This window comes from Oncorhynchus keta, chromosome 28 (genome assembly GCF_023373465.1).
Source record: "Oncorhynchus keta strain PuntledgeMale-10-30-2019 chromosome 28, Oket_V2, whole genome shotgun sequence".
Taxonomy (NCBI): Eukaryota; Metazoa; Chordata; class Actinopteri; order Salmoniformes; family Salmonidae; genus Oncorhynchus; species Oncorhynchus keta.
This window is the reverse complement of record NC_068448.1, coordinates 61,133,718-61,152,734: the sequence shown is the minus strand read 5'-3', so window position 1 is coordinate 61,152,734 and position 19,017 is coordinate 61,133,718. Positions and strand designations below refer to the sequence as shown.

General features: G+C 43.7%; 1 protein-coding gene across 47 annotated transcripts in view; it reads left to right on the top strand.

Moving 5' to 3' along the window:
- LOC118372588 (rho guanine nucleotide exchange factor 4) overlaps positions 1-19,017 on the top strand; it is a 160,175-nt gene that overhangs the window by 56,979 nt on the left and 84,179 nt on the right. For all 47 annotated transcript variants that reach the window (XM_052483474.1, XM_052483473.1, XM_052483471.1 and 44 more), the window contains one exon: positions 17,563-18,998. In XM_052483474.1, coding sequence (XP_052339434.1) covers positions 17,563-18,998 — 1,436 coding nt within the window. The remainder of the gene's footprint in view (positions 1-17,562; positions 18,999-19,017) is intronic.

Genomic DNA, 19,017 nt, shown 5'->3' with positions numbered 1-19,017 from the left:
TGTTCCCTACATATAGACACACTATTCCCTACATATAGACACAATGTTCCCTACATATAGACACACTATTCCCTACATATAGACACAGTATTCCCTCCATATAGACACAGTATTCCCTACATGTAGACACAGTATTCCCTACATATAGACACAGTATTCCCTACATATAGACACAGTATTCCCTACATATAGACACAGTATTCCCTACATATAGACACAGTATTCCCTATATATAGACACACTATTCCCTACATATAAACACAATGTTCCCTACATATAGACGCAATATTCCCTATATATAGACACACTATTCCCTACATATAGACACAATGTTCCCTACATATAGACACACTATTCTCTATATATAGACACACTATTCCCTATATATAGACACAATATTCCCTACATATAGACACAATGTTCCCTACATATAGACACAGTATTCCCTACATATAGACACAATGTTCCCTACATATAGACACACTATTCTCTATATATAGACACACTATTCCCTATATATAGACACAATATTCCCTACATATAGACACAATGTTCCCTACATATAGACACAATATTCCCTACATATAGACACAATGTTCCCTACATATAGACACAATATTCCCTACATATAGACACACTATTCTCTATATATAGACACACTATTCCCTATATATAGACACAATATTCCCTACATATAGACACAATGTTCCCTACATATAGACACAGTATTCCCTACATATAGACACACTATTCCCTACATATAGACACAATGTTCCCTACATATAGACACACTATTCCCTACATATAGACACAATGTTCCCTACATATAGACACACTATTCCCTACATATAGATACACTATTCCCTACATATAGACACAGTATTCCCTACATATAGACACAGTATTCCCTACATATAGACACACTATTCCCTACATATAGACACAGTATTCCCTACATATAAACACAATATTCCCTACATATAGACACAGTATTCCCTACATATAGACACAGTATTCCCTACATATAGACACAGTATTCCCTACATATAGACACAATATTCCCTACATATAGACACAGTATTCCCTACATATAAACACAATATTCCCTACATATAGACACACTATTCCCTACATATAGACACAATATTCCCTACATATAGACACAGTATTCCCTACATATAAACACAATATTCCCTACATATAGACACACTATTCCCTACATATAGACACAATGTTCCCTACATATAGACACACTATTCCCTACATATAGATACACTATTCCCTACATATAGACACACTATTCCCTATATATAGACACAGTATTCCCTACATGTAGACACAGTATTCCCTACATATAAACACAATATTCCCTACATATAGACACAATATTCCCTCCATATAGACACAGTATTCCCTACATGTAGACACAGTATTCCCTACATATAGACACAGTATTCCCTACATATAGACACAGTATTCCCTACATATAGACACAGTATTCCCTACATATAGACACAGTATTCCCTATATATAGACACACTATTCCCTACATATAAACACAATGTTCCCTACATATAGACACACTATTCTCTATATATAGACACACTATTCCCTATATATAGACACAATATTCCCTACATATAGACACAATGTTCCCTACATATAGACACAGTATTCCCTACATATAGACACACTATTCCCTACATATAGACACAATGTTCCCTACATATAGACACACTATTCCCTACATATAGACACAATGTTCCCTACATATAGACACACTATTCCCTACATATAGATACACTATTCCCTACATATAGACACAGTATTCCCTACATATAGACACAGTATTCCCTATATATAGACACACTATTCCCTACATATAAACACAATGTTCCCTACATATAGACACACTATTCTCTATATATAGACACACTATTCCCTATATATAGACACAATATTCCCTACATATAGACACAATGTTCCCTACATATAAACACAATATTCCCTACATATAGACACACTATTCCCTACATATAAACACAATATTCCCTATATGTTCCCTATATACAGGGATAAGGGTTGTTATTTGGGACTGAAATCTGTCTAAATCCAGCCATGGAGACAACCAGACCAGACAAAGGGAGTGAGCTACTCCTTTCTCAGTGGGTCCCCCTGTCTCCCCCTGCCTGGTTCAATTCACACGCTCTGTCAAATGGTGTCACACACTCAGACTTGGCCCAGCATCAAAGTAGACCATAGGGGTGATGGAGAAACTGATAACACTCTGGTTACACAGGTTCAACATAGTGCTTTCGAATCCATTTTCCCCTCTTTCCTTGGTATACTTTACCTTAGTACTATGTCCAACTGTAACAATGGAATAGCTATAATAGGCTCATGGTATAGTTAAGTGAGAGTTGAGAGACAGATACATTTCTCCTAATTATGACATTAGCCGTGAGACGTTCCTGATTGGCCTGCAATTCACAGTAATCTGATCCAATCCAATTAGGAGTAATTAGCAGGGATTAACTCAAAATGCTGGTTTACTTCGCCAAGGGAAGGGCAGATTGAAATGCCACATACTGAGTCTACAGTGTGATACAGCAGTGTAGTGCTGTATAGTACATTGCATGTGAATCAGGATGTAAGTATGGGCTCCCGAGTGGCTCAGTGGTCTAAGGCACTGCATCTCAGTGCAAGATGCGTCACTACAGTCCCTGGTTTGATTCCAGGCTGTATCACATCCGCCCATGATTGGGATTCCCATTGGGATTCCCATCCCACTGACTTGCCTAGATAAATAAAGGTTATATATTTTTTATCGTTAAAGAGACGGAGGAGGGGTTTGAGGAAATAAATGTATGTGACAATATATGATTCATTATGCTCTGATGACTGTGTGTGTGTGTGTGTGTGTGTGTGTGTGTGTGTGTGTGTGTGTGTGTGTGTGTGTGTGTGTGTGTGTGTGTGTGTGTGTGTGTGTGTGTGTGTGTGTGTGTGTGTGTGTGTGTGTGTGTGTGTGTGTGTGGGACTGCTCTGGTCATCGGCACTCTGTTCATCTTGATAGACACCATATGAATAATTTACTGAGGGCTGGAAATGGAGCTTGCCGTTGTTCTTTCCTTACGCCTTCTCACACTGCTAGTATTCCATGATGACACAGTTCCACCTAGTTCCTGTCTGTGACTGTATCCATTAGGCTTGGGCGGTATACAGTATATACCGTATACTCGGGTGTTTGGGAAAAGCCACGGGATGGTTTTTCAAGGCCATCAATACCGTCAAAACTATTTATTGGAAGTTTTGAAAAGTTTGAAAAGTTGTTGCTACTTTTTAAGTTAATACCTGCAGTCGACTTGTGCAATACGTTAGGAGATAAATCAGATTGCGTTCTTCATTTCCCCTGTCACGTTATTTTACATGATGAATCTTGCCGTAGTTGAGCAAGCAAGAGAACCTAGCGTTCTATATCTTTCGGCAAATCTCTGCTGTGCGGCTCACGTGAGGTGATGAAGTTATACTTTCAGTTCACTACATATCTTATAATGGCTTCCTGCCTCATCGTAAGGAAGCATTTCACTGGTCCTCTATACCTGTCGTTTACAAAGCATGTGGCAAATAACATTTGATGATTTGATCGTCGAAGATCTCTGGATGAGTTATTTGCACAGGCAATTTTTTCACTGTGCTTCCTACTAGTGTTTATTTTCTACTCCATGTAAAAAGGTTTATATTTTTAATGTAACTAGGCAACTCTGTTAAGAACAAATTCTTATTTACAATGACGGCCTACCCCGGCCAAACCCGGACGATGCTGGGCCAATTGTGCGCCGCCCTGTGGGACTCCCAATCATAGCCGGATGTGATGCAGCCTGGATTCGAACCAGGTACTGCAGTGATGCCTCTTGTACTGACATGCGGTGTCTTAGACCATCGTGCCACTCGGGAGCTCTCTTTAACAATCAACTCTTACATTCTTACATTTAATTTTTTTTTTATTTAACCTTGATTTAACAAGTCAGTTAAGAACAAATTATTTTCTTCCTTTAGAAAAGCATGCGTCACAACTTTGGTTATTTGCACCATTTCTCTCGTTCACTTTGCATTTAGCAGACGCTCTTATCCAGAGCGACTTACAGGAGGAATTAGGGTTACGTGCCTTGCTTAAGGGCATATCAACAGATTTCACCTAGTCAGCTTGGGGATTCGAAACCAGCAACCTTTTGGTTACTGGCCCAACCTCTTAAATGCTATGCTACCACCCTGCCCACTTTAGCTTGTAAATGTCCACACTCACCGAAAATGACATTTGGTAGCTACTAGCTATGCTTGTATAACTAAATACCAGGATTTGCCTTTTTTTGCCATAAATTGGCCTTTTCTTGCATTTTAGCGCCCTCTTGTGTGCTATATCGGTAATACCGTAAATGGCGAGACAAGAGAAAGACGGTATAACGATATGAAAATCGACATACCGCCCAAGCCTAGTATCCAACGAGTGGTTGGGTTGGGCGGTATGTAGATTTTCATATCGTTATACCGTCTTTGGATATCTAGCTAACACAAACCCAAAGAGAGAGAGAAGAACTAACAGCTAGTCACTCTACGTTGTCCCTTACTAATCAGAAAGCAGCCATTGTTCCCCCCTTAGCGTGTGTGTGTGTGTCTGTGTCTGTATGGGGTCAGGGTTTTTGTGAGATATCAGGCAGTCAGTTCCAGTCTGTTGTAAATGAATGAACGTCTCTTGAAGTCACAGAGCTCCTCTCAATGGTCTGCTGTTACAGCCCCTGCGTAGGTGAACTGCAGTACACAAAGGAGCTTTACCCTGCCCTCACCAACCACTCCACCATCCCCACCCTCACCCTTTAGTGTTACGCTCCACCACACCAGCCTGCTTGTGTCTGATAAATAATCCCCAAAACGCCTCCCCCTTTGGCCTCAGAACAGCATCAATTCGTCGGGGCATGGATTCTACAAGGTGTCGGAAGTGTTTCACAGGGATGCTGGCGCATGTTGTCTCCAATGCTTCCCACAGTTGTTTCAAGTTGGTTGAATGTCTTTTGGGTGGTTGACCATTCTTATTCAGTTTCCTGTTGAGCGTGAAAAACCTAGCAGCGTTGCAGTTCTTGACACATGCCAGTGCGCCTGGCACCTACTACCATACCCTATTCAAAGGCACTTAAATATTTTGTCTTGCCAATTCACACTCTGAATGGCACACGCACACAACCCATGTCTCAATTGTCTCAAGGCTTAGAAATCCTTCTTTAACCTGTCTCCTCCCCTTCATCTACACTGATTGAAGTGCATAAGTAAGGGATCATAGCTTTCACCTGGATTCACCTGGTCAGTCTGTCATGGAAAGAGCATGTTTTGTATCCTCAGTGTATGTGTGTATAATGTATAACATCAGACCCCCAGGACTCCTCTTATACAGATCCCCCACCACCACACCTCGCCCCCTCAGAGTGCAGATCAGGTTACCCTCTCCATCTCTCAGACTCTGAATAGCAGAGAAAGAACAGGGGGTGACCTCAGTCAGTGGAGGGAGGGAGCAAGAAAGAGAGAGAGCGTGAGTGAGGCAGAGAGAGAGAGAGAGAGAGAGAGGGAGAGAGAGAGAGAGAACCTCAGTGCCAACTGCATCCAGCCTGCCTCTTCATCCTGTGCTAGCTAACCCGAGCCACTCCTAGGAACCAATACTGGTTTGTCATCACTACAGGTGAGCTAACACATTGTATATGTTCCACTGCTCCTGGCTATTTCCACTGTTCCAAACAAAGAAAGAAGTGATGAGAGAGATGGTGGTCGGATGGTAGACTAGTCTATCTATATGTTAATAATTGATACTAGCCAGATGTCACTCCTACACTAGGACAGTGTGTTGTGTCTGTTCTGCTGTCTTTCTGTCTGTCTGTCCGGTCAGGCGCATGGAGACTGCTGTACAAAGGAATATTGTAGTAGTACGTATGCTATATCTTACTTTAGTTTGTTAATGTGCTTCTGTTTGTAAAACAACACTTGTTCAATAAGTATCATTGTTGAATGTGTATTCATCTCAAAGTATTGGAAGCTGTTGGCTGTGGTGTTTCAGAAACTTGTACTGGGTTAAATGCTCCATATATGATTTCATTGCTAACAGTGATTTAGGAGGTGTCATTAATACAGATGAATGTGTTTTTATAATGACTAGTGTGTTCTCCGTGAACAGAGCTCTACAGTACTGTACCTGTATTAAGGTGTGTTGTGCAGCTCACTTGTTTCTCAATTACACTGGAAGATGACTCAAGTGTGTGTGTTTTCCCCCGGCGGTTCTGCCGAGGGTGTGTGTGTGTTCCCTGGTGCTCCGGAGGTGAGCCATGAGACCGGAATAGGGCCGGGCCGGATCTCACCTGGAGGTGCTGAGTTGAGGATGTCACAGCTCATTTGAGCGTGTGTGTGTGTGTGTATGTGTGTATGTGTGTGTGTGTGTGTGTGTGTGTGTGTGTGTGTGTGTGTGTGTGTGTGTGTGTGTGTGTGTGTGTGTGTGTGTGTGTGTGTGTGAGAGCCCTCTCGGTCTAGCCAGGCCAACTTGGGCTGCACAATGGGTCAGTCTCATAGTCAGCGCCCTCAGTGAGCTAGCGATCGGAGCGTCACCCACCAGCATTCTCTTCATGCTGACACAGCACCAGGAAGAGAAGAGAACGTGTAGGTGGAGTCTTCAATGGAAACTTTGCACAATGAGCCTGCTAATGGAGCTGCAGAGACTGCACTGTTGCTGGAGGGGAGAGAGAGGGAGTGAGGGAAGAATGAAAGAGAAGGGAACACAAAGAAAGAGGAGAAGTCAGGGAACTTTCTACTCACCCGGTCTAAGGACAGGTATGTGAGGAAGAATTTGTAGGGTATCTCTCTGTGTGTGTGTGTGTGTGTGTGTGAGAGAGAGAGAGTGGTAGTTGAAACTGTAGTTTTAGACTTTATTCCCACAACACAAGTGGATGTTTATATATGATATTTGGGATGTTGCCTTGTAAGATATGCTCAGTTTGGATATGGTGACTAAATTGGAACCATCATTGTGACATGTACTGTAATCAGTAATCATGTACTGTAATCACTGTGCTGTGTGGTTGGCCTTTAGACAACCTGGTGAAGGTGGTGAGTGGGCAGGCAGGAGATCATTAGCCGCTGTACCAGGTCTGTTTCAACACTCACAGCGTGTAGCATATTTCCTTTTGACGTACTAGACTCTCTGTTAATTAAGCTCTGAGATAAGAACAGTACAATGGGATTTAGACGCTGATGAAGGTGTGATTGCATGAATGCACAAGATGTGTTACACCCACCCTATTACACCCATAAATGGGTTGAGGTTTGTTTTGGCTGTTTTGTTGAAGTTGGTTGGAGTTTTCCATTTTCACAGGTGATTTGCCCACAGATGACACCATGTAAATATTTTTTATTTCATGTATCCTTTATTTAGCTAGGCAAGTTCATTCCTGTCGCATTCACAGCCATATAAGGCGATCATGGAAAATGTGCCGTCAGAAATCCTGTTGATTTCCTGGTCGCTCAAACATCTTGGTTTTGCCTGTAGATTTTGTTCTATGGCACTCACCGTGAAAATCTTTGCAGTTCTGGAAACGTCAGAGTATCTTCTTTCCAAAACTATCAATTCCAAGCATAGTCGAGCATCTTTTCGTGACAAAATATTGCGCTAAAAACGGGCACGTCTTTTTATCCAAAAATGAAATACTGCCCCTATAGGACTAACAGGTTAAGAACAAGTTCTTATTTACAATGACAGCCTACCAGGGAACAGTGGGTTAATTGCCTTGTTCAGGGGCAGAACAACAGATTTTTACCTTGTCAGCTCAGGGATTCGATCCAGCAACCTTTCGGTTAGGCTACCTGCCGCCCCAATTCTACAGCCTGAATTCTACAGTTTCCTCTGTGACCATTGACCCCTGATATGGATAAGAGTGCCTGTTAAATGACCTACTGTAAATGTGAACTATTAATGGAAAAATGGAAACGAGAAGGAAATGAAAGCGTTTAGGAGGTAATGGGACATAATAAGTGGACACTCCCTGGTATAGTGAAGGTCTGTATTACACTGAACTGACTGACTAAACACTTTGAGTGTGTGTGTGTGTGTGTGTGTGTGTGTGTGTGTGTGTGTGTGTGTGTGTGTGTGTGTGTGTGTGTGTGTGTGTGTGTGTGTGTGTGTGTGTGTGTGTGTGTGTGTGTGTGTGTGTGTGTGTGTGTGTGTGTGTGTGTGTGTATGTAGGGGGTCAGGGTGGGGTATCAGGCAGTTAATCTCTGTTGTTGTATATGACTGAGCGTCTCTTGAAATCACAGGAAATTATACCCATCTACCAATAGGTGCCCTTCTTTATGAGGTGTTGGAAAACCTCTCTGGTCTTTGTTGTTGAATCTGTGTTTGAAATTCCCTGCTCGACTGAGGAACCTGACAGATAGTTGTATGTGTGGGGTACAGAGATGAGGTAGTCATTCAAAAAATAATGTAAAAACTATTATTGCACACAGAGTGAGTCAATGCAGAGTGAGTCCAAAACTCCTGAACTTATTTAGGCGTGCCATAACAAAGGGGTTGAATACTTATTGACTGAGCTTTTCATTTATCATTCATTTGTAAACATTTCGAAAAACATCATTCCGCTTTGACATTATGGGGTATTGTGTGTAGGCAGTGACAACAAATCTCAATTGAATCCATTTCAAGTTCAGGCTGCAACACAACAAAATGTGGATCAATTTGGGTGGTGTGAAAACTTTCTGAAGGCACTGAGTGTACAAAACATTAAGAATACCTGCTCTTTCCTTGACATAGACTGACCAGGAGATAGCAATGATCCCTTATTGATGTGACTTTTTAAGACCACTTTAGTCAGTCTAGATGAAGGGGAGGAGACCGGTTTAACGAAGGGTTTTTAAGCCTTGAACAGTTGAGACATGGATTGTGTATGAGTCCCATTCAGAGGATGAAGGGGCAAGACAAAAGATGTAATTGCCTTTGAACAGGGTATAGTAGTAGGTGTCAGGAGCACCGGTTTGAGTGCGTCAATAACTTCAACATTGCTGCGTTTTTTTCACGCTCAACAGTTTTCTGTGTGTATCACGAATGGTCCACCACCCAAAGGACATCCAGCCAACTTGACACAACTGTGGGAAACATTGGAGTCAACATGGGCCAGCATCCCTGTGGAATGATTTTGACACCTTGTAGAGTCCATGCCCCAATGAATTGAGCCTGTTTTGAGGGCAAAGGGGGGTGCAACTCAATATTAGGAAGGAGTTCCTAATGTTTTGTACACTCATATATATTGTGTGTGTGTGTGTGTGTGTGTGTACTGTGTAAAGCCACTGAGTCATGAGCTGATGAATTTCACACCTGCCTTCTGCGCCTCCATAGCAACCGTCACCCCAGCCACAAACATGAGCAGTTATTTCTGCAATCACAGCTTCTATTTCACTCAAGTGTCTGAGTCTCTTTGCTCGTCTGTGTACTTGCGTGCATTCATTCATTCATGCATGTCAGTAATAATAGGGGCGATTTTAGCATCTTGGTGGGGGCAAACAATAAAATAAATAATTATGCATGCCAGCAAAGCCGCTACGCAACACAACACTAAACAATACATTCATTGCACTATAACAGAGACAAACAGTGCCCACAAACTGTTAGGGCCGACATAAAGCTGTCCCAACTGCAGATTCCCAACAGCAGTCCCAACACCTTACCACTGCCAACAGCACACCTAGCTATCAGCGGAGCCTTGTCTGGCAGCGAAACAGTTCATTCAGCCTCATTTACTGCCTTTTTCAGAAACATAGCTGATCTGGCTGACATAAACAAATGTGATTTCTACAAATGTGATTTCTATGCACAAACTATGGCATAAGGGAACGACAAGCACGTAAGAGGCAATCTGTAATTTCTATTAAGACATTAATGAGCGAGCTAGGACGGACGTTGTCAATATAACAATTTGTTCAGCACTTTTAAAATGTACAGCGACAGAATTCAGAACATGGGCCGTTCGTACAGTATTTTCCCTGTACACCAAGTCAGAACCGTAGGATAAATAACAGGGCCATATAAGCAGACAAAGCTTATGCTTGCAATATTCAATGATTACATTTCTCTAAAACAGGCTATAGGCTACATGTGCACCACCAAGTCAGAACAGTAGGCGAAAGAGGGAAAAAAGGACCTAATTATTAGCATGAGGCACATGGGCTACTAACAGCTTAATAACATACAACAAACACTTAGTATTACTTTCTTAGCTACAGTATAAATATCTCCCTGGCATATTACATCATTTATGCAGCAGCATACAATACATTTTTGGACTCACCTTGTTCATGCTGTGCTCACTTCCTCCCAAACCACTCATTGTTGAATTTGCTATTTCCAACTTGTGTCATGTTTGTATACATTGGCCGATGAGCACCGATAGGTTTTATCTATAATTTCTCTTCATATGGCAAGGATTGAAAAGGATTTGCCAGTAGATTGTCAACTTCACTCATGATGATGACTGCTAGCTAAGATTTTTAATGAATGTTGTTGACATGATCAGTCCAATCAAAGCTACTGTACATATAGCGTGATTTGACATCATTTTATCTGTGGCCAATGACCTTGAGCCTTCTTGAATGGGCATTTTAATGTATCTCTATGTCAGCACCCAAAGGGCTAGAATCTTTGCGGTGACTTTGTTTCCCCATGAGTGACAGAACACTGAGCCAATCACGATGCAACGCTCCGTATTTTCTGCTGGCTTACCCCACCACCACAGAAAGCACTGAGCTGGGCTGAAACACCTGCATTTTGAAGATGGCTTACTTAAGATGGCTTACATCTTTGAAATGCAAGAGAAATGCCATAATGTATCCGTCCAGCCCAGGTGCAATTTAAATTCTGGCCACTAGGTGGCAGCAGTGTGTGCACAAAGTTTTAGACTGATCCAATGAACAATTGTATTTCTGTTCAAAATGTTGTGTCAAGACTGCCCAAATGTGCGTAATTGGTTTATTAATAACTTTTCAAGTTCATAACTGTGCACTCTCCTCAAACAATAGCATGGTATTCTTTCACTGTAATAACTACTGTAAATTGGACAGTGCAGTTAGATTAACAAGAATTTAAGCTTTCTGACAGTATTAGATATGTCTATGTCCTGTGAAATGTTCTTGTTACTTACAACCTCATGCTAATTGCATTAGCCTACATTAGCTCAACCGTCCCATGGGTGAGACACCAATCTGTAGAGATCCTTAAGAGGTTTTAAGAAAACAAAAAAGAGACCATGTTTGTATGCGGCTTTATTAACTCAATTATATATATTTTTTTTCAACATTGTTTGCAAACGGATGTGACACATATTAATGCAAAAATAAACTGCAAAACAAGCCCCCCCCCCACCCAATTTTTTAAAAGAATAATATTTGTGTGGCTCAAAACAGACCCTTATTCAGATCCTGCCCGTGCTAGATTACGGAGACATAATTTATAGATCAGCAGGTAAGGGTGCTCTCGTGAGGCTAGATTTTCTTTACCATTCGGCCATCAGATTTTCCACCAATGCTCCTTATAGGACACATCACTGTACTCTATACTCCTCTGTAAACTGGACATCTCTGTATACCCGCCGCAAGACCCACTGGTTGATGCTTATTTATAAAACCCTCTTAGGCCTCACTCCCCCCTATCTGAGATATCTCCTTCAGCCCTCATTCCGTTCTGCCAGTCACATTCTGTTAAAGGTCCCCAAAGCACACACATCCCTGGGTCGCTCCTCTTTTCAGTTCGCTGCAGCTAGCGACTGGAACGAGCTACAACAAACACTCAAACTGGACAGTTTTATCTGAATCTCTTCATTCAAAGGCTCAATCAAGGACACTCTTTACTGACAGTTGTGGCTGCTTTGTGTGATGTATTGTTGTCTCTACATTCTTGCCCTTTTGCTGTTGTCTGTGTCCAATAATGTACCATGTTTTGTGCTGCTACCATGTTGTGTTGCTACTATGTTGTTGTCATGTTGTGTTGCTACCATGCTGTGTTGTCATGTGTTGCTGCTTTGCTATGGTGTTGTCTTAGGTCTCTCTTTATGTAGTGTTGTCTCTCTTGTTGTGATGTGTGTTTTGTCCTATATTTATATTGTATTTATTTATTATTTTTAATCCCAGGCCCCGTCCCCGCAGGAGGCCTTTTGCCTTTTGGTAGGCCGTCATTGTAAATAATAATTTGTTCTTAACTGACTTGCCTAGTTAAATAAATAAAAAATAAAAAATGTGGGGCTCAAAACAGGCTCTGCCCCACCTGCCCTGAATGCCGGGGCGCCACTGGTCAGTAACATGAGACGTGTGTGAGTGTTTTCCATAAGCGCCGGCTGTCGGCTAAACAGCTGATAAAAGACTCATTGTCAGTCGGGGACTTTTTTTCTCGTCATAAATAAGCTAATCAGACAAATCTGTGTAACCTTCTCCCACTAGAATGAAAGACATCTTTTAGCGATCTATCGATAGGACAGGCGCCTGTCAATCACAAAGCGAGCGTTGACAGGGAAAGACTGCTGGTTTGTCAGTCTGCTGTCTGTCCCGGCCCTCGGTACCTGTTATTTTTGTGCGCCGTGGTTGGCTGCAGTCAAATTTCTGTTCACAGAGGAGGGAGAGCATGATGCTACTTTGTCTCCTGTGTGTCAATTTATTAAATCCACTTAATTATTATTTTGTGTCACATTCAGTTAGACTCATTTATTTTGCATGTTTCATATGGCTATACACTACAGCCAGCAATGGAGTCGAGGTGCATATTTACTGTGCTTTGACATCCGAACAGCAAGTGTTGACAAATTTATAGAACTAGTCAAAAATGTCATACTGACTAAATAAATGAAATCTCCTCTATCCCTTTTCTATTCATAAATCATACAACTTAGTTATATATCCATGGTATCGCCTCTGGACAATGGATTTACTGACTACTGCCTTCCCCAAAGTACCACCTACAGTGATTGATTGACAGGTCTGAAACCCTAACAACCCTGTGACTCACAAACATCCTGCCCCCTCCCCTGACAATCCCACCCTCAGTGATTGATTGACAGGCCAAACTGTTAACGGAATAGTTGAACGGTGTGGTTTGAACCCTGAATGCTGATTGGCAGACAGCAGTGGGATATCAGACCGTATACCACAGGTATGACAAAACACTTTAGAAACCACAATACTGTAGCAATAAGGCATCTCGGGAGGTTGTGTTGTGTTATATTTCCAATATACCACAGCTAAGGGCTGTATCCAGGCACTCCGCATTGCGTCGTACTTAAGAAAAATCCTCAGCCGTGCTATATTGGCCATATACCACACCCCCTTAGGCTTTATTTCTTAATAACACATTGGTTTCCTTACCATAAGTGTCCACAGCAGCAGAGACAATAAAATACATCATTTGAAGAGCAAACATCATTGTGGCAATTCATATCTTGCAGCAAAACTGTACATGTGACTTTAATCTCGAGAGAAGACAGGTTTAATGTTTTTAAAAAGTTGTCTCACTAGCCTAGACCTAGACGATATCCAAAACAACCAATAGCACACTGAATTAATACATTTTCAATCATTTTAATTGTAAAGTAATGTCTTTCTGCTCAATACCACAACTCCTTTTACCAATCTGGGAGGTCAATGTGTTAAAGTTTTCAATAATTTAGCTGTGTATTTTGGATGGAATCAAGGCGTTAGAGTATAGCAGAGGCCACCAAAATATAGTTCATTCTCAGGGGGATATCTGGGGCCCCAATCAAACCTGTTTTACTGCAATATCCTTCTCTTTAAGTATCTCATGCCAATTAAGATGTTCTGTTCAAATTCAACCATGCACAGCTGCACCTTATATCACAGATTCTATCACTACCCCCCTCCTCCTTACCCCAGACCTTGCCTATAACAATCTGGTGAAGCGGTACTGTGTTGGGCCGAGATGGGAACTTGGTGCCATCCCCAGATTTAGTGCTAAGAACAACAGATGTCTTTGTTTTCAGGGCTCCAGTGCCAGTTCGTGCCTTGGCTTGGTTTCACTGTGGAGCTGGTAGAGTTAGGAAGACACACCTGAATGCAGCCCTGTCGGTCTGTTTCTGTGTGTTTGTGTGGGCCCATGTGCGTGGTTGTCGGTCTGTTTCTGTGTGTTTGTGTGGGCCCATGTGCGTGGTTGTCGGTCTGTTTCTGTGTGTTTGTGTGGGCCCATGTGCGTGGTTGTTGGTCTGTTTCTGTGTGTTTGTGTGGGCCCATGTGCGTGGTTGTTGGTCTGTTTCTGTGTGTTTGTGTGGGCCCATGTGCGTGGTTGTCGGTCTGTTTCTGTGTGTTTGTGTGGGCCCATGTGCGTGGTTGTTGGTCTGTTTCTGTGTGTTTGTGTGGGCCCATGTGCGTGGTTGTTGGTCTGTTTCTGTGTGTTTGTGTGGGCCCATGTGCGTGGTTGTCGGTCTGTTTCTGTGTGTTTGTGTGGGCCCATGTGCGTGGTTGTTGGTCTGTTTCTGTGTGTTTGTGTGGGCCCATGTGCGTGGTTGTTGGTCTGTTTCTGTGTGTTTGTGTGGGCCCATGTGCGTGGTTGTTGGTCTGTTTCTGTGTGTTTGTGTGGGCCCATGTGCGTGGTTGTCGGCCTGTTTCTGTGTGTTTGTGTGGGCCCATGTGCGTGGTTGTCGGTCTGTTTCTGTGTGTTTGTGTGGGCCCATGTGCGTGGTTGTCGGTCTGTTTCTGTGTGTTTGTGTGGGCCCATGTGCGTGGTTGTCGGTCTGTTTCTGTGTGTTTGTGTGGGCCCATGTGCGTGGTTGTTGGTCTGTTTCTGTGTGTTTGTGTGGGCCCATGTGCGTGGTTGTCGGTCTGTTTCTGTGTGTTTGTGTGGGCCCATGTGCGTGGTTGTCGGTCTGTTTCTGTGTGTTTGTGTGGGCCCATGTGCGTGGTTGTCGGTCTGTTTCTGTGTGTTTGTGTGGGCCCATGTGCGTGGTTGTCGGTCTGTTTCTGTGTGTTTGTGTGGGCCCATGTGCGTGGTTGTCGGTCTGTTTCTGTGTGTTTGTGTGGGCCCATGTGCGTGGTTGTCGGTCTGTTTCTGTGTGTTTGTGTGGGCCCATGTGCGTGGTTGTCGGTCTGTTTCTGTGTGTTTGTGTGGGCCCATGTGCGTGGTTGTCGGTCTGTTTCTGTGTGTTTGTGTGGGCCCATGTGCGTGGTTGTCGGTCTGTTTCTGTGTGTTTGTGTGGGCCCATGTGCGTGGTTGTCGGTCTGTGTGTGCCAGTGCAACGCTGTCTGCATGCCTCAACAGCTCTCCTATTGTTGGCATAGCCCCAGCACCACACCTGGTTTACATAACTATCTACAGTACGTTCCAATGGAAGATCCCGTGGCCTCCCACTCAGCCATTACAACATACAGGCAGACGTTTTTTTCCCCTCCCATTTCATAATAAATGAAAGATGATCATGGACCTAGAAGAACCTCATGGCAAGAGTGCTTTTGTCCTGAGCTTCACTGTTGTGCTTGAATGTCACATTTTACCTATGTAACTTGCATTAAAGTTGTGTAATTTGCATCAATGATGAACTGTTTTTACGACTCTGATCAACAACACCGTTTGTGACAACTGCAGTTGTTTCTAATCTTCAATTGTATCTTTAACTTGTGACACTTTGTCTCTTGTGTGTATTCTGTATTTTTCTGTATTGTTTTATGGACACGCTGCTATTTCCCTGTTTTGCCTCCTTGCCAGGTCGCCCTCGCAAAATAGGTTTTGAACCTCAATGGGTTTTACCTGGTTAAATAAAGGTTCAATTAAAAACAATGAAAAAACTAGTGAGGTGATGAGGTTAGGATTTTCTCTCTGTCTCTTTCTCTCGCTCTCTCTATCTCTCTTTCCATCTCTATTTCTCTTTCTCTCTTGGCATTGCTATGCACTGATCTTAGGTAAGTTTTAATTGAAACATTATAGTGGTTAAGGGCATGACTGGTGTATAGTTAATCTGATTTCAGATCGGTGCTTAAGGCCTCTGGTGCTCTCTAAGGTCACTACTAGGCTGGTGTGAGGTGACAGAGGAGATTGACCCATGTGATCTGGGATCTCCCTCTCTCACACTTTCTGGGCCCTGGAGGATTATGCTGAATTGACTGACGGTTCTGTTGACATGCAGGCCTGTTGGGCTCAATCCTCTACTCCTCTACCGATGCCAAGCAGCTCATTATGGGCTCTCAGCCCTACAGACTGGGTGTCTGGAAAATAAACTGGGAGGCCTCTCTCTCCAGGCTCTCTCTCTCCCTCCCTCTCCAGGCCTCTCTCTCTCTCTCTCTCTCTCTCTCTCTCTCTCTCTCTCTCTCTCTGTCTCCCTCCCTCTCAGGCCTCTCTCTCTCTCCCTCTCTCTCCAGGCTCTCTCTCTCCCTCCCTCTCCAGGCCTCTCTCTCTCTCTCTCTCTCTCTGTCTCCCTCCCTCTCCAGGCCTCTCTCTCTCTCCCTCTCTCTCCAGGCCCCTCTCTCCCTCCCTCTCCAGGCCTCTCTCCCCCTCCCTCTCCCTCTCTCTCCATCCCTCCCCCTTTCTCTCCCTCTTTCTTCAGACATGCACAGAGCTCACACACAGAGCTGCAGGTCACAGAATGACAGGGTTACAGGTTGCTGCTGAACACGTTGTTGGCCTTTGTGTGTTATGAGTATAAGTTATGAGCTCTTGTTGCATGTTTGTCCATTTCCTTCACTTAGACAACAAGGATTTTGTATCACTAGGGTCAACTTGACATACAGCACAATATGACACAATACCCCTGTGGAGCGAACGTTTAGGGTTAAAGGGAGAGTCGGCCTAATGCTCATAATTGTACGCTCTCACTTCCTACCAAATACATGGACCCATCAACTATCCCTTTAATGAAAGAGACAGGAGAGGAAAGAGAAAGTGGAGTTAATTGCTGGGATCACTCAGCTCTTTCAGACTGTTTGTATAAAAGGCTGAGGACTGTCTGATATCCTTAGACGCCGTCTATCTCTTCACTCTCTGTGGCACGAAGAGAAATCATGGCCGGAGCAGTAAGCCCTTAAGCCTTCTTAGACACTCAACTCTCATTAATTAGAGAAGGAGAAAGAAGTCACACCAACCGGACTGGACAGTGTGAATGGATGAGACAGAAAGGGAGAGAACTTTTAATATGGATGTTTGGCGTTTTCAGTGGAAATAGTTCTGTAGTTATATCTATTATTTATCCTCTGTGACGTAGATATTTCCAAGTAGGGAAGTTCAGCAATTAGCTAACCTCAGCTGTTTACAGAATAACATGTGTTCCTCCTTTTTATGCCAGGGATTCTAGTCAACTACTCCTTCCTGGTTCCTCACCCTGCATCTTTTCTGATTTCCTAAATGCACTGTGTGGTTTGCAGGAAGAGTTATCAGAGCCTGTACAAGATCATTTTAACACTGTCACACTCTTAACAGTATTCAGTTAATCTCCCCTTCTAACCCGTTCTTTCGGTGATTTATATCTCATTCACTGGTCTTTTCTCTCTTGTTTTCTCTCTGGACAGACCCAGGAAGCTCTTGAAGACTCGGAGGGACTCAGGAACCCAGAGGGATTAGGATTAGAGGTGGAGGACGGGGATTTGGGTGCCGGTGCCGGTGACTCCCAGGACTGGAGCGAGGACGGGGGGAGGACCAGGGACGGTGGGATTGACATTACGTCGTCGGAGGAGTACTTTGACTCACGGTCGTGGCACAGTGACACGCTGTGTGACACTCTGTCAGACCTGAGCCCGGACAGCAGCGAGGACACTCTGTCTGCCATACTGGGGGTGGAGGACGTACACACGGGATGGAAGAACAGCAGATACCACACCGCTGGGGACTGTAGAGCCAGACGCACAGCCGAGAGGAGCCAGGACAGCCACAGCACAGAGAACGCAGAGACTGACGTACGCAGACCCAGCAAAGAAAAACACAACCAGACCTGCACAGAGACAGCACAGAGTCAGCCTGGCAACACAGAGAAGAAGCAACACAATCACAGGACAGAAACACAGCACAGCACAGAGTTGCACAATCAGCTCAGCACAGTGATACATAAGACAGGAGTAACAACCCAGCACAACCAAGGGAAAGTCAGCACAGAGGTTCGTAATCAGAATGCACCAACGTTAGTGCTTCACACAGAGTCACACAAACCGAATCGCTCAGACAGACACAAAGTTGACATCGCACAAAGCACAGAAACATTTGCACAGAGAAACAGCACAGAGGAAACTAGCAGAGAGGCACGAACGCTGAGCAGCACCGAGAAACAGAGCACGGGGTTCGAAAACACAGCTTGCACAGAGAAACAGAGCACAGGCACTAAATGCACAGGGATATGTAAACAACATAGCGTAGATATACAAAGTATAGATCTGCTGTCCACTCTACACAGTGTAGAGAAAGTGAATTCACAAATACACAACAGTCACCTGGAGCAGGTAAGCCTTGCCAGCCAGGATACATCTAGAGCCTACGGAGAGGAGACAACCAATCAACACAGTTCAGAGACACACTGCATAGACACACACAACACAACAGACACACAGTGTTCGGACATATCTGGCAAACACGTGACACTTTGCAGAGATACACCCAACACACTCAAAGCAGAGACACACTGTAGGCTCGCGCACAACAATCACAGCTCAGACATACACTTATCTGACACACAAAGTCAACTTATCCCGGAGCATCCCACAACAGACACGCACAGTACAGAAACACACACCACAGAGACAATCTATACGGACACACAACCCACAGAGACAGAGAGGTGTAGCTCACCCAACACAGACACAGAGAGGAGTAGCACACCCAACACAGACACAGAGAGGAGTAGCACACCCAACACAGACACAGAGAGGAGTAGCACATCCAACACAGACACAGAGAGGAGTAGCACATCCAACACAGACACAGAGAGGAGTAGCACACCCAACACAGACACAGAGAGGTGTAGCACATCCAACACA